At 43.9% G+C, this 15,256-nt stretch overlaps 1 protein-coding gene across 5 annotated transcripts in view; it reads right to left on the minus strand.

The window, feature by feature from the left end:
- Positions 1 to 2,100: 2,100 nt before the first annotated feature.
- Positions 2,101 to 15,256, minus strand: part of LOC147886925 (uncharacterized) — a 30,374-nt gene continuing 17,218 nt past the window's right edge. For 4 of the 5 annotated variants that reach the window (XM_087394584.1, XM_087394587.1, XM_087394586.1 and 1 more), the window contains 2 exons: positions 2,789 to 3,044; positions 2,102 to 2,697 (listed from right to left, as the gene is read on the minus strand). In XM_087394584.1, the coding sequence (XP_087250710.1) occupies positions 2,639 to 2,697; positions 2,789 to 3,044 (315 nt within the window). In that variant the 3' untranslated portion in view covers positions 2,102 to 2,638. Of the gene's footprint in view, positions 2,698 to 2,788; positions 3,045 to 15,256 lie in introns of all 5 variants that reach the window. The other variant, XM_087394585.1, reaches the window with a different exon arrangement.

A 15,256-nucleotide genomic window follows, 5' to 3' on the forward strand; every position in this document is an offset into this window, starting at 1 on the left:
AGCTCCAACACTTCCTCCCTGCCATTAACAGAAAAGCCTTGTGCGAGATTTTCTCTTTATATCCCTTCCTTAAGGCACCTAAACCTTCCCAATTATTGTCATCCTTAGACTAGTCTTTTTACTTGGGGGCCCTATTTGATTAAGAGTTTGGAATTTTTCTTTTTCCTCAACTCCTTTTTTTTATAATCAAAATTTACATGTAGTCCAAAATTACCTTTAGCTCCTCTGCAATACATGATGTCAAGTCCTTTGAGAGGATTAGGACTAAGTAATCCATTTTTTCTTTTCCCAAAACTCTGTTTCTTTATAGTCCAAAATTACCTCGAGCTCCTATGGAATACATGATGTTGGAAGTTCATTAAGAGGATTAGCCCTAAGTTATCCAGCTTCTCTTTCAATCTAGTGGCAGAAGGGCAAGGTTGATTTAACCTCCAAACGGAGTTCTCCTTGTATGTGACTTCATTGATCCTTTTGATCACTTGAAAGGGTCCTTAAAACCTAGATCACAACGTTTAATCTTTTTCTTGTTCTCGTTCCCTTTGGATCTTTGAAATTTTAAAGTAAACAATCCGATCTTCCACTACTATCCAAGGTGGATGCTATTGATCTGTATAATACTATAAACTAGCACATTGAATAGTTTCTCTTGATGTCCTCAACATTTCTTACTAATCTTGAGAAATTTCAAAGCTACCTTCACATAAGCCCGTCCAAGGTGCACGTGGCTGACATCTAACCATTAGCATGAAAGGACTCGTTCTCAAGCCAATTCTTGGCTCTACTATAAGCAAACTCTACTAAACTTTTTGAATCAAACTTTTTACATGTAACAATTTGTCGACATGACTTGTCAAGAAGAGCTCCTTATACACAACACATAGATCATGTTCAATATTTGTCAAAAAGAAAGGTTTGGTACAAAAATAGCTTGATATTATTTTGATTTGTTTCGATTAAAAAATTTCATGGTTGGCAAGTAAAAGCCATACAATGAAGGAGCAAAAGAAAGGGTCAAGACGAGGAACGGACTGAAGGTCCCTCGTAGTCAGGCTTAAGCTAGGCAAGAAGCAGAGCAATATGACAGTTTGATGTGGGTTGACGTCAAAGACCTAAGTCCTCCAAATCATTTAAGAGGAAACAACATCAAAAGACCCAGCCTCTTATTTCTTAAAGCAAACATGGCAACAAGACTAGTCTTTGAAAGCACATCACAACTGTGAAGGTCTGTTTCCTTGTTAAAAAATCTGCAAGCCAAAGATGAAAGACCTCACCTGAACACTTTCAATCATTCCAAACATTAAACCCAGTTGTCTTAACCTATTTCAAAGCACCTGTCACCAATCAACGTCAAAACTGCAAAATCTTTATGGACAAATTACAATTAGCAATATCTCAGGATACACGAATACAAACCATAGTTACATAAAATCCCTTATACCGAAAGCTCTTTGCCAGTATCCTGCTAACAGAGGGCTTCCAAACAGTATAAAAAGGAACTCTGAACTACATCTGGTAAAACTACAAATTGATACATTGGCAAAGAACATGCCCATGAGACTTTCGTAATGATTCGTATAAATAGGGACCTTGATTGTGGAGATGTAGCAGCAGCTTTGCAAATCTCCAAGTATATCACAGGTTATGTGATGCTTCATTTTCTTCACCCTTAAGTTAGCCTAAGAAACCACATGCAAGAAAAAGAAAGACAGGCCCCAAAGTTATATGGTCTTAATCGTGGACTACAAAGCTCGCAAATGTGCATTGTTTCCTATTAAGTCCCAACCAGCAAACAACGTGAGTGGTTGCATCTACATCTGCATTGGTGCATGTAAAATGTATGGAGGGTTATTTGGTCGGCCAAGTCGAAATTGTTTGAAGTGTAAGAAATCAACCAAAATAAGATGATGACCCAAACTGCACTTCATCACTGGACTTAACCAAAAAGGGTTGCATCCACTAAGAGATACGTATGATCCATCAACACCAAGTGCACTGTTCCACATCTACAGTAAACAGACATTACGCTCCACATGTTGCAACAGTTAAAACCTCGACAGTGAACTTTGCAATAAGAAAACCAAATACTGATACAAGGGTAACAAAAGCTATGTAAGAGCTGTCACAATTCATTAAGTCAGGCCGTTGGATTCAAAATGTTCGCTGCTCTCTAATGGCTTTAGAGAAATTTCTTGTGTAATAATACTTGATGAAAAGCAATTCAAACAAAAACCATACAGAAACTAATGGATGCTCTTATCTTGAAATTTAGAGCAGTGAACCTTTCAGGAATCAATGGTTGGAGCTTTCTGTCCAGAAAGTATTACAATTAACAGAAGGGGAGAAAAACTGAGTGCTTATCACATCTCAGAAACCAAGGAAAGCGAATATTTAAGAGCAACAACATGAGCTCCTTGTCCAAGAGGAACTGTGTAAAGTGTCCATCTCCCAGTAAGACTCAATCCCCACTCACTGGCAACTTCAACATCTGCCTGTTAAGGATCACCACCAATAATTGGTGTTTATAAAGAAGACCACTCAATATGAGATGTGAGTTCATGATCTCCACCAAGCTCCTATCGACAGGTGAGTCAACTTGCTTGTGGCCTACCAAAGGCGTGTGACGTGTCCAATAGGATTGCTATTGCTGTTGGTCTGGTTGCACAGCCTGTTCTCTGGAAGATTGCTGCTGCTGATGATCTGTGCCAACGTTTCTGTCATTAATATGAGAACTCCAACAATATAGAATAAAATATATGAAAAGAATCATCAATGCAGCCAAGAGTCGAACCTTGTGCAGGAGACGGAAGAGTGCGAATGGCAAACAATCCAGCTTGCCCAGAAGCTTGATGATGGCCAATCTCATTTGGAGGTACACCTGTGTATCCTGAACCCATGAAATTCCTGGGATCCTGCTGCACGACAGAAGCAGACATGGGCAGTCTCGGCTGCTGCTGCTGCTGCTGCTGAAAATGATGCTGAGGAGGAGTAAGAGACTGATGATACTGTTTCTGCTGCTGTTGATGAGGATGAGGATGCTGCTGCTGCTGTAAACACATACAAGAGAATACACATAATTCGAATTGTTTTTTCAACTTGGAGGGGAAAATTAAAGAGTTACAATGAGAAATCACTTCTAAAGACTGATTTAGACACTTCAATACTCAGCAAGGACGCATGGATGCTCAATTGGCACTAAAAGAGCTCGAACTGCATATCCACAGGTGGAACGAGCTTTAGAATGCCTTCACATAGTATCACTAAAATGCAAAAATGAAATGAAGAAATGTATGCCATGACAGCAAGATTCTAACAATGGGAGGGAAACTTGGAAGTCCAAGAAATGCAAGACAAAGCTATAAAAGTGCAGCATATCGAGGGTAGATTAACAAATTGCAATGGAAATCACATCAAAAGAATGACACTAACACTTGCAATGCTCAGTGAGAATGCATGCATCCTCAATTGGCACAGAAAAACTCAAACTAGATGGGAAAAACAAAAGATGGCCGGTCAAACAACCAATTCGACCCAAAATCTGCAAAAGCATACTCGTGGCAGAATTGGTCAAGAGGAAAGAAAGCACGCACGAGCCAACCCCTCAAAGAACCCCCTATTTCCCTTACCAAGAAGATGCATGATATCATTTGCAAGACACAAGAAACGAAATTTACTCATACAACGGAATAAAGGAAGAGAACAACAAGACCTCAGAGTAGGTAAAATTCTTGGTGCTAGAGATGATGCAATGGCTAATAATCATCAGCACCTGATTGGTTGGGGGATGGCAAGGAGAACCATGAGATTTTGGTTAAAGTGGAGCTCAACCCCCTGAACCTACAGAGCAGTTTGCAACATGAGGAAAGCTCAATACACACAATGATCAGCCTATACAGCTGAGCCAATCACACTGGCGTAAGACTTCACAGCCTATCGACTATAAGCCATGCCTTGAAAAAATGCTAATATCATAGTTACCCATGAAGAAAGGGGGCAGGACTGGAGCAATGGATCTGCAAATAGTATCATATTGGCTAACACTTGGAAACACAATGCGCGTAGCATGCCCCATTCCATGAAGGGATGTCTTTCTGTATTTCTAGCTGCCTGTTAAATCCAACACTATAACTGACCAATCGATGTATCCATGGAGGGATGTCTTTCTCTATTTCTCTATGTCTCTTATATCCTAACACTAAAACTCTCCGCACTACGTATAGCAACGTGTAAATAGTGATGATCCCTTCTCTTTTGAAAGTTGTGACGCGCAGAAGTATGTGAGATAGAGAGAAATTGACACAAGACTTACTGCATATATCTGCTGGAATACAACGTCAGCCTGAGCAATACACGTGAGAAAAGGTGCTCCAAGTGACCCTGTGTGAGACTCCTCAAGAGTGTGAAAGGGGGGGGCATATTTATAGCCCCCAGCCAACCTCGTCCGCCAGCAAGTGGCTGGCCCAATTGACCGACCAGCAGGTCGGCCTGACCAGACCCAAGCAGAGTCAGGTTAGGTAAGGTTGACCCGACCAGTCAGGTCGAGTAACCCAACATGGTGGGGAGCCCAAACTGGGCCCAACTCAGCCCTGACCATGGGCCTTAAAAGCCTCCACCAGCTAGCCTATCACAAGCTAGCAACAAGTCCTAAATCTTCCCTTTACCATGGTAAAAATGCTCAGGCATTTGGCCCTTCTCCGGAATGTGTGCCTACTCCTCACTATAGGGGGCACACCCACAAAGAAGCCCTCTCTCACTACGTATGAGATGCCATAAACTTTAACACACTCTCTGCAGCTCCTGGTGTACAAATGATCTGAAGAAGCAAGCAGATGAAGCAACCATGGAACCTCTAGAACCACGAATACTTGATTCAACTCGGAGAGAGCCCCCCCCCGACAGCCTGTATCCTTAAAACATATTGCCACCTCAAACAGCAAAGAGGTTTCCTTGGCTTTGATTTCCCATACTAGTTTGCACTTGAGTTCCTAACACAGCCCGGATCCTCGAAGCATGGCTTTGATTTCCCATACTAGTTTGCACTGTGAGTTGTGAAGCACATCATGCGGATGAACACATCATGTCCAAGGACCTCGAACTATGAGCTCTGAAACACACTGTGTCCATAGTCTCTGTGACATCATGAACTTCAAATATATCAGGTCCATAGCTCCACCACAGTCTTAACTCGCCTGCCAGACTTTCAAATAATAGGAGCTGAAGTCAGTCCTCTCTCCTGCCTATGCACCTTCTCTGGCTGTGACACATGGGGGGAACCTTACTGTCAGAAAGCTGATGTGATCTGGATATCCTAAGAAGTAGCTGCCTTGGGAGTACCATACTAATCGAAAGATGACTCTGACTTTGTGTCCAGGTCCTTAGCTTTGTTCTTGGACCGACAATCTTTGGCCACATGCATAGCACCTCTTCCTTCCTTTCTTTGGTAATATTGCATATGCCTAGCCCCATCTGATAACTTCTTCATCTTGCCCTGAGATAACAAAACAGATTCCTCCTCAAGAAGAACGGAGCATAGGTCATTCAAATCCAAGGACTTGTCATGACCTGGCACCGCAATGCCTGAGAGACCATCTCGTATTGTCACAAATTTGTACTTCTCCCAAGAATTAAAGAGAAATCTTTATTCGATTGACTTCGTTCAAAGAAAGTTGACTTCGGTTAACTAGAACAAGCTTTACGTTGCATTGGTTAATGTGCATCATGGAGACACCCACAAGGGACTAGGATTAGTCCAAAGAACTAGAATACATGCATTAGCTAGCCTTTACTGGGTTAAAGTGTCAGAAATCAACCAACACAGGTTACACACAGTGGAAGACTGATAGAATAGCCCAGGAGCTCACACAATGTGTGTGGGGAGAGTGGAATCACAAACTTCTTAACTTAATGTGTATCACATAGATGTGCAAACTCATCAATAGACAATGAACCAGCCAGATATAGAAATCACCAAAATAATATATTTCCATCCAAAGCTATGAACACAATACAAAAGAGATAGATCCAGAGTTCCACCAATGGTGTGGTCCTCTAATCTTACCACAAGGTACTTCTACTATCTGCCGGATATCTCTAGACTTCAGCCCGCATGCTCCACCTCGAGCGTCTGTGGACTTTCTGTCAAGAATGATCATCTCAATAACCTTTTTCCCTGGAAGACACTCTAGGTTCAGCCTCTCCCTAGAGCTAATTCTCCAGCAATACTTCTCTTCTTCACTTCCTGTGTAGAGGTCAAAGGATGGTGTATATGCTGCTCCTTTCTGTCACCAAGCTGTAAATATCCTAAGTCAAAGTATTGAGTTGACCGTTTATTTGATCATAATTAAAGAGTTTTCCATTTGTGTTAGTTATGGTCAAAGAGTTCCTTTAATGGTGGTCAAAGAATTGACTTTGGTCAAAGATACTTGACTCTGGTCAAGTAAGCCTGATTTCAGTCGGGGAGACTTGGTTTATTACCAAGAGGGTTAACTGCGGTTAACCAAAGAACCACATAGCTGACTATGGTCAGAAAGTGTTGACTTCGGTCAACGAGACTTGGCATGTGCCAAGAGGGTTAACTGTACAGTAAACCAAGTTGTGCCAACTTCGGTTGGAGAGTTGTGCCAACTTCGGTTGGAGAGACTTCGCCATAATTAAGGCGCCTCGACCATTGGTCAAAGGCCCCTTAATTATTATCAAGAACGTTGACTCCAATCAACCAGAGAATATATATATATATATACTTGTTATGTGCACACATGTGTTCAGTGGGGACGCCCACAATGACTAGGATTAGTCCAGGTATATGGAAGGTTCTAGACTTGGGCATTGCGGAGCCTCGCGAGCGACTAGGAGTTATACGCGTGACCAAGTGCTAAGAGGACCCTAGAAGACCTTACCCAAGGACATGGGATTAGAATTAGGCTAGAAATTGGACAAGTGGCAACTTGCCAAAAGAATGAGCCTCGAGCTCCTTTGTATTTGAATTCACGTTGGAATTTTTGTAACAAGAGCTCTACGCTGAAACGCTTGTACTCAGATTCTCTCTCATGAATAAAATACCTTGGGGGGGTCCAGCCCCACATGTTGTCCTGGGCCCTAGTGTGTTTGCAAGTAAAAGAGAGAGAGAGAGAGAGAGAGTGAGAGAGAGAGAGAGAGAGCTGTTCGTAGGGATGAAGCAGGCAGATTGCATTGGTATCAGAGCCTACGCTCATGGCATTCTCAGGCTATGACGATCCAACAAGAGAGCAGAGATTCGACGTTGATTCGGAAGAGAGGATGGCGTTGGCCCAAGAGGTGGCAGCTAGAAGGCTTGGGGCTTCAAATGTGATGGGACAAGAATGCTAACTTCGAAGCCTATGAATGCACGAAAACCCGGATGATAATCTACGTCCAGATTGATCGGTTGCGTCAAGGAATTGCCTTACGCACGAGTGTAGAAGGGGCGAAGACCTTATGTACTTGCACTAAGGACCCCAAACTTCATTAACGCCAACATACAAGGGATTAACACGACGTCCTGTGATTTTATGCCGGTGGTTTGCTATGGGTTGCAGGCAAGAGCCCAAGCAACGTAGTGTTCTGCTCGGTAATTACGTGACGGGATTTCCAAAAGAAGCTAAGGAGGTATTTCACGAGCCATCGTGAATGGTAAAGGAAGGGGTCCCGTGACTGCCAAAGGACGGACGAACGATGGAAATCGAGAAGGCAATCCTACATTGACAACCCCAAAGAGACGTTCTCACACGGGTTCTGAATTGTTGGCAAGCACAGGGTGTTCGGCTGGTGAACGGTGATGGAAAGAGGTTCCGTGGCCGCGCGAATGGTGAAATCCCTCCAGCAATGACGTTCAATGCACCCGCGACGCTGTGTGTGACCATGGCGACTCCATAGATGATGGCGCTGATGTGGCAGATCTGACACGTGGCAAACAAGTAGCTCATTGACGTGGCATACACGCCTGAGGGATGCTGACATGGTAGTACACGTGGCAACCAGCTCAGATGCTGACATGGCCTAATAGTGACACGTTGCAGGATTGACATGGGGGACCAATGGTTAGTTTGAGTCTGGTTAGTTTGACTCTGGTTGGGGTCCAGTTAACCTAGCCTAACCAGACCAGTCTAGTTGGTGTAACCAAACTGTGACCAGTCCAACCATAGCAAGACCAGAACCGACTAGTTTAGTTAGTGTAACCAGCCGGTTACTCATCTAGTTACTGTTTCAAAAAAAGGGAAAGGGGGGGGGGGGGTTTCTGTCAAATTTCTTTGTCTGTCAGAGACAGTCTACACTGTCAGAAAATCAGCAGAAACACAGCAAAAATCAGAGATTTGCATATGCATGCCTTTGAGCAATGAAAAAGGGGAAAACAGATGCATTTTGAATGTCATTTGCAGTAGCCAGAAAAGGGGCACACAGCTTTGAGTTCATGCCTTGAGTTGATAGCTTGTACTAGCACAAGTTGTGGGTGCAATACACCTCTTGTTGAGGTATTTTCTCTTTGAAAAGCAAAGGCTGAGTGCATTAGTTGCATGTGTGTGAGAATTTGCAGATCTCAGACAAGTTGCAGAGATGGCTTCACAGCAGCATGCCCAATCATCCCATGAGGGAATGGCAGAGTCTGATCAGGTACAGCAGGCAGAGGCTATGCAAATAAATAAAGAGAATGCCTACAGAGAGCTGATTACTCAGTTGGGAGAGGCAAGTTGGTTTGCACTTGACTGGTACAGCCAATGCATGGTGGATAGCTAAAACAGCCAACTATGTAGCCCCTAGGAAATGGAAGGACTTCAAGAAAGCTTTCTATAAACAGTTTATTCCCAAAAAACTTCGGGATCATGTCCTCCTTGGTTGGGAGAGTATACATATGGAAGCACAAGATACAGTTGAGTCTTACAACCAGAAATTTTGGGACCCATACTCGCAGGTTTCGCCTTTCAAGAAAATTTCTAACAAGACTCAACTCAGAAAGTACCAGGCACGACTCACTCCAAACTTCAAAGATACAAGCCCAAGTGAACACTAAAGATATTAAAGAAATCTTATGCATTCAGCCAATGTGGCTACTCTCATATACATGCAGGATCCTATTAGTGTGCCTTCACTACAGGCAGGGATACCGCAGGATAAAAAGCCAGCGACCCCCAAGTTTGAAACAAGAGAGTTTCCCAAGGCTCAGAAGAGGGAATTTCAGCCTCAAAATCCGAGAGGAAACCAGGTACAAAGGCCCTATAAGGGAAGACCACAGTTTACCCTTGAACAGATTGAAACTTTCAGGAAAGAGGGTAAATGCTTCAGATGCGGCAAAGAAGGGCATGTGGCTGCTCAGTGCCCAAAAAAGCCTTCAACTCTGAAGGGAAAAGAGGCAGAGAAGCCACGGGGACCGCACAAGCCAATGGCAGGAGGAATTCCTGACATATTAGGTCATCTTTCAAACACACAGAAACGAGAATTGCTGCTATCATGGGGCAAAGTCAGAAACCAGCAAACGCTAACTTTATTTGATCTAGGGGCTACTGATAACTTTATATTAGACGATTTAGCCCTGAGGATGGGAATAAAGACCAAGGAGTTAGGCACGGCTCTGGATGCCGACCATATGTTAAGTGGGAACCCTGTGCCCATCACTCCCTTGATAGGGAAGCTCCGTTTTCATGTACAAAGTTATGTGGATCAAGAAGACTTCTTCATTTCTCCACTGAAACATCACGATAGTCTTGGGTATGCCTTGGTTCCATCACAAGGCCGTGAGGTTCACTCCTCCTGAAAGTGTGCTGGAGTTTGTACATAAGGGCAAAGTGTATCGTGTGGTTGCTAGGAATAGAGGGGAAACTATCCCCATTGTATCGAATAGTTCTGTTGGAAAAGAAAAGAAGTCTGTAGTTTCAGCTTACATGGTTTTTGTAAAAGAGAGAGAGATGGAAATGCATGCTGAAATAAGTGAGGCAGATCAGAATAAATTTCAATTTCTTGAAAATTTTAAAGATTGCTTTTCTGACGGTTTGCAAGGGGAGCTACCCCTGCAGAGACCTCAGGATCATGGCATAGAACTCATTCCTTGCAGTGAGCCACCCAATAGACCCCCATACAGAGTCAGTGCAACTCAGCAAGAGGAGATTATGGCTTAGGTGCAGGACTTGTTGTCGAAGGGGCTGATTCAGCCCAATTCTTCTCCTTTTTGCTCCCCTGTACTGCTGGTACAGAAGAAAGAGGGTTCATTTCGTATGTGCGTCGATTATCGCGCTCTTAATAAAATGACCATCAAGAATAGATTCCCTATTCCGCGCATTGATGATGTGCTCGATCAGTTAAATGGGGCTTCAGTTTTCAACAGAATAGACTTAAAGAGTGGCTATCACCAAGCGAGGATACAGCCTCAAGATGTGCATAAGACAGCGTTCCGCACTACTTTTGGGTTGTATGAATATCTGGTGATGCCTTTTGGATTGACTAATGCCCCAACTACTTTCAATAGGATGATGGATCGCATCTTCCAACCCTACAGACAATGCATTGGTACCTTCTTCGATGACATAATTGTCTCTTCTAAGTTTGAAGAAGAGCACAAGGAACATCTTGCTACAGTGTTTCAAGAGCTGAGAAATCATCGGCTCTATGCAAACAGCAAGAAAAGTGAATTCTTCCTGGAAGAGATCCATTACTTGGGGCATATAATATCCAAAGATGGGATATGTATGGATCGGGCAAAGATCTGAGCCATTCAGGAATGGCCAGAGCTGAAAACTGTGCATGAAGTTCGTAGTTTCCTAGGCCCGTGTTCTTACTACAGAAGATTTAGAGAAAGAGTTGCTTGCTATAATTCATGCCATCCATACATGGAAGCATTATCTTTTGGGTGCAAATTTTACTGTTAAAATAGATCACCAGAGTCTGAGATACTTTCTGACTCAGACAAAGCTCTCCGAGAAGCATATGAAATTGGCAAATATGGAACAGAGTGGCAGACAAATATGGAATAGAGTGGCAGACGCCTTGTCCCGAAGACCCCAGGTCAATAATGTGACTATTGCTTATCATCAAGACTCGGAAGACGTCAGAGAGCAATATGCTAATGATGCAGATTTTGGTGAGATTTTACAGCAAATGCAAGAGGGGCAGTCCACCAGTCACTATTCTTTGAAAGATGTGTATCTAATGAAAGATGACTACCTATGCATTACCCAGCAAATGAGGAAAAAGATTTTGGAAGAATGCCATGCACCTCCCTATGCTAGGCATAGAGGAATTACAGCAACAACTCAAGCACTAGAGAGGTATTTCTTTTGACCAAGGATGCGGAGAGATATATTTACATGTTAAAAAGTGAAGTATGATAGAAGGAAGGCACCTGGCCTACTTATGCCTCTTCTCGTGCCTCAGGCACCATGGGAAAGTATTGCAATGGACTTCATTTTTTATTTGCCAAGATCAAAGTCGGGGAATGATGGGATTTGGACTATCATTGATAGATTCAACAAGCAAGCAAATTTCATTCCGGTTTGCAAAACCATAAAGGCATATCATATGGCTAAGTTTTTCATGGCACAGATGGTCAAAGTGAAGTAGCAAATTCTACAGCATTGGATATGCTGAAATGCTACGTGGGTGACCAAGGTTCAGTCTGGGAAAAGTACCTACCATTGGTAGAGTTCGCTTACAATAATACAGTTCACAACTCTTCAGGGAAAGCCCCTTTTGAGGTCATCTATGGGAAGGTTATTCTGCCACCTATCCTAAGGACCAAAGATGAAATATTTGCAGCTGATCAGTTTGTGAGAGACCTCTAGACAGCTTTCAGCCAAGTCCGGACAGCAATTGAAAGGTCTCAAGAAAAGCATAAAAGAGCTGCAGATAAGCATAGGAGATAGTTAGATCAAGGAAGGGGATTGGGTACTTTTGAAGTTCGAGAAAGCTAGGCTCCACAAGTTTAAAGGCAAACAAAAAGTGTATGCAAATTTATCTCCCAAATACTATGGCCCTTTCAGGGTTACAGGAAAGACTAATGAGGTTGCATACAGGTTAGCATTGCCAGAGCATTGGAGGATTCACAATGCTTTCCATGTGAGTCTTCTAAAGAAATTCCAGGGACCAGAGCCTACAGGGCTAATAGCAGAGGATCCACCAGAAGTGGATGAGCTGAAGGAGGTCCTTCAGCTAGAGCAAATTGTATACCAAACTGTGCGGAAAGGCCCTCAGGGCAAGGAATTTTACAGGTATCTTTTGAAATTCAAGAATTATTCGGCATTGGATGCCAAGTGGATGGATGAAGACATGTTGTCTGATCACCCACAGCTTTTGGATGTTTAAAAGGAACCTTTTCAGTTGAGGTCAACTGAATAGAAGTCGAGGGGATGTCACCAAGCTGTAAATATCCTAAGTCAAAGTATCGAGTTGACCGTTTATTTGATCATAATTAAATCGTTTTTCATTTGTGTTAATTATGGTCAAAGATACTTCTCTAGTTAAGTAAGCCAAATTTCGGTCGGGGAGACTTGGTTTATTAGCAAGAGGGTTAACTGCGGTTAACCAGAGAACCACAGAGTTGACTACGGTCAGAGAGTGTTGACTTTGATCAATGAGACTTAGCATGCGCCACGAGGGTTAACTACAGTAAACCGAGTTGTGCCAACTTCAGTTGGAGAGACTTCGCCATAATTAAGGCGCCTCGATCGTTGGTCAAAGCCCCCTTAATTATTATCAAGAGTGTTGACTCCGGTCAACCAGAGAATATATATATATATATATATATATATATATATATATATATTTGTTATGTGTGCACATGTGTTCAGTGGGGATGTCCACAATGACTAGGATTAGTCCAGAGTTTATTTTTTCGCATGCGAAGCGCTAACAATTAATGGGTGCCATATGCGCTTTATTTAATTGTTGCAGGTATAAGGAAGGTTCTAGACTTGGGCATTGCGGAGCCTCGTGAGCGACTAGGAGTTATTCACGTGACCAAGTGCTAAGAGGACCCCAGAGGACCTTACCCGAGGACATGGGATTAGAATTAGGCTAGAAATTGGACAAGTGGCAACTTGCCAAAAGAATGAGCCTTGAACTCCTTTGTATTTGAATTCATGTTGCAATTTTTGTAACAAGAGCTCTACGCTGAAACGCTTGTACTCAGATTATATCTAAAATACCTTCGCGGGGTCCAGCCTGACATGTTGTCCTAGGCCCTAGTGTGTTTGCAGTAAAAGAGAGAGAGAGCTGTTCGTAGGGGTGAAGTAGGCAGATTGCATCCTTTCGGCTCCTCAAAAGCTGCAAGGCTGGATGCTCAAATGAGGCCGGAGGCCTCTCCTTTTATAGGGCAAGGATGCCCCTCCATATCGATTCGACTAGCAGCCCTAAAAACCAACCCATTGTGGGGTCTACTGGACGACCCAGCAGCCCCCCCATGGGCTCACAAAACTAGGCCCCTTCAGAGCCACTAGCCAGGGCCCTACTGCCTCAGATACAGGGCCTATTGCAGCCCTCTCACGTGCCCATAGCCATGGCCATCTGCCCCGCATCCTTCTTCATGCAGGCGCCTACCTGCTGCAACATCCCTGCCTCCTGCCAGGCCTTTGCCCCGTACAGCCATGTAGGCACTCGCCTTCGCCATCAGGAGCTCCATGACTTGCTAGGTACTCTTCTTGTTAGCCCAATGGCCCTGTCTTGATAGCTGTCCACATGGCAGCCTGTGTGCTGGCCATGTGGCAGCCCCAATCTCCCCTGGTCTACCTCCCCCCGGAGACCTCCCACTTTGCCAGAGATATTCGAGGTGATGATGAGACATCCCCATTTGCTGCCCTTTATCGGTCCATCGTTGACTTTTCTAGCCGCGGAGAAGTCCTTCTAGCGGGGGACTTCAACGCGAGGACAATGGCCCGTCAAGTACCACTTCTTGACTTCAGAGATGATTCTACTCTACTGGCAAATGTTGACCTTGAGGAGGCAAGTATGCTATGGGTTTCAGCTGACAGGTGAGGTCCATTCTCATCTTATGGGCAGGCGCTATTAGACCTAGGCAGGATACATGATCTCATTATCTATAATTGTCTTGACAGATGGCCCGCTTCAAGTGGTTTCACATGCTTTCCACATGGGGGGGGCTCCAGTGTTGTTGATTACATCATGGGATCCCCTGTCTTCACATCTTGCATTACTGACTTCATTGTAGCACCTCTCCCCCCAGGGGCTGATCATACATACCTTTTCTTTCGCATCTCCACCTCCCTTCGCACAACATCTTCCACCCCACTCAGTGCTTACTCCACCTACCACGATATACACTTTGATCGGGATCACTCACCTTCTTACTCTGGCCGTCTGTACATACTTCTCGCTTATATTGACTTCATACCCCTTTTAGAGGATCGTGCTGCCCTTGTCACCCGCTCACTACACGAGGCTGCCATTCACGCTTTTCCCCACACCACCCGCTCCACCCGCCCACCACCCTGGAACTGTACCCTGTAATAGTTGGTACGATGATGAGTGTAAGGCCTTACGCTGTTAACTCAGATTCAGAACCAAAAACAGTATTCCAAGCACACCAGATACGCTACGTGAATACCGTAGACTGGTATGGAGGAAGAAACTAGACTTTATTCGTCGAAACGAGGAGGAGCTACTGAGCATTTTGTTTAGTAACAACTCTAAGGACTTCTGGCGGAGATTTATAGAAGGACGGTCCCCTCCGCCACTCACTGACCGCCACTCACTGAAACCCAGATCTGGTTTGATTATGCACGCACACTTTATGACATCCCAAATCAGCGAGTCCCTAACCTCTCACACATGCCTCGTCCCACATCCTGCACCCTCTTCACAGAGGAGGGGTAAAGGATGCCGTAATGAAACTTCATAATGGCCGAGCGAAGGATCATGAGGGGCTATGCACTGAGTTCATTGCATATGGGATTAACCTCCTAGCCCCGATCTTCGCAAAGCTTTTTAATGAAGCGGTTTGTTTGGGATGTATCATCATGCTAGAAATGGAGGACATTCTTATACCTCCATTCATAGAGGAAGTACCTACTCTTCTTGCAACAAAGCAAGAATCGACTATTGAAGAAAATCTAAATGTGATTACTGAGCTAGCCTCGCCTTGGAGTTGTCCACAAAAACTTTGGACAAAAGGGCAGCACACTGCAGAGATAGAGCTGATTGTGGTTCAAGAAGCAACCGGTACATCTTCCATGGGACAGCCTACCATGGTAGAAGGAGAATAAGAGGAAGAAGAGAAAGGAGAGGAAGAAGAGGAGGAGTGTAT

This window comes from Dipteris shenzhenensis, chromosome 23, assembly GCF_047967505.1.
Source record: "Dipteris shenzhenensis isolate YYH24624 ecotype China chromosome 23, Dip_SZ_1.0, whole genome shotgun sequence".
NCBI lineage: Eukaryota > Viridiplantae > Streptophyta > Polypodiopsida > Gleicheniales > Dipteridaceae > Dipteris > Dipteris shenzhenensis.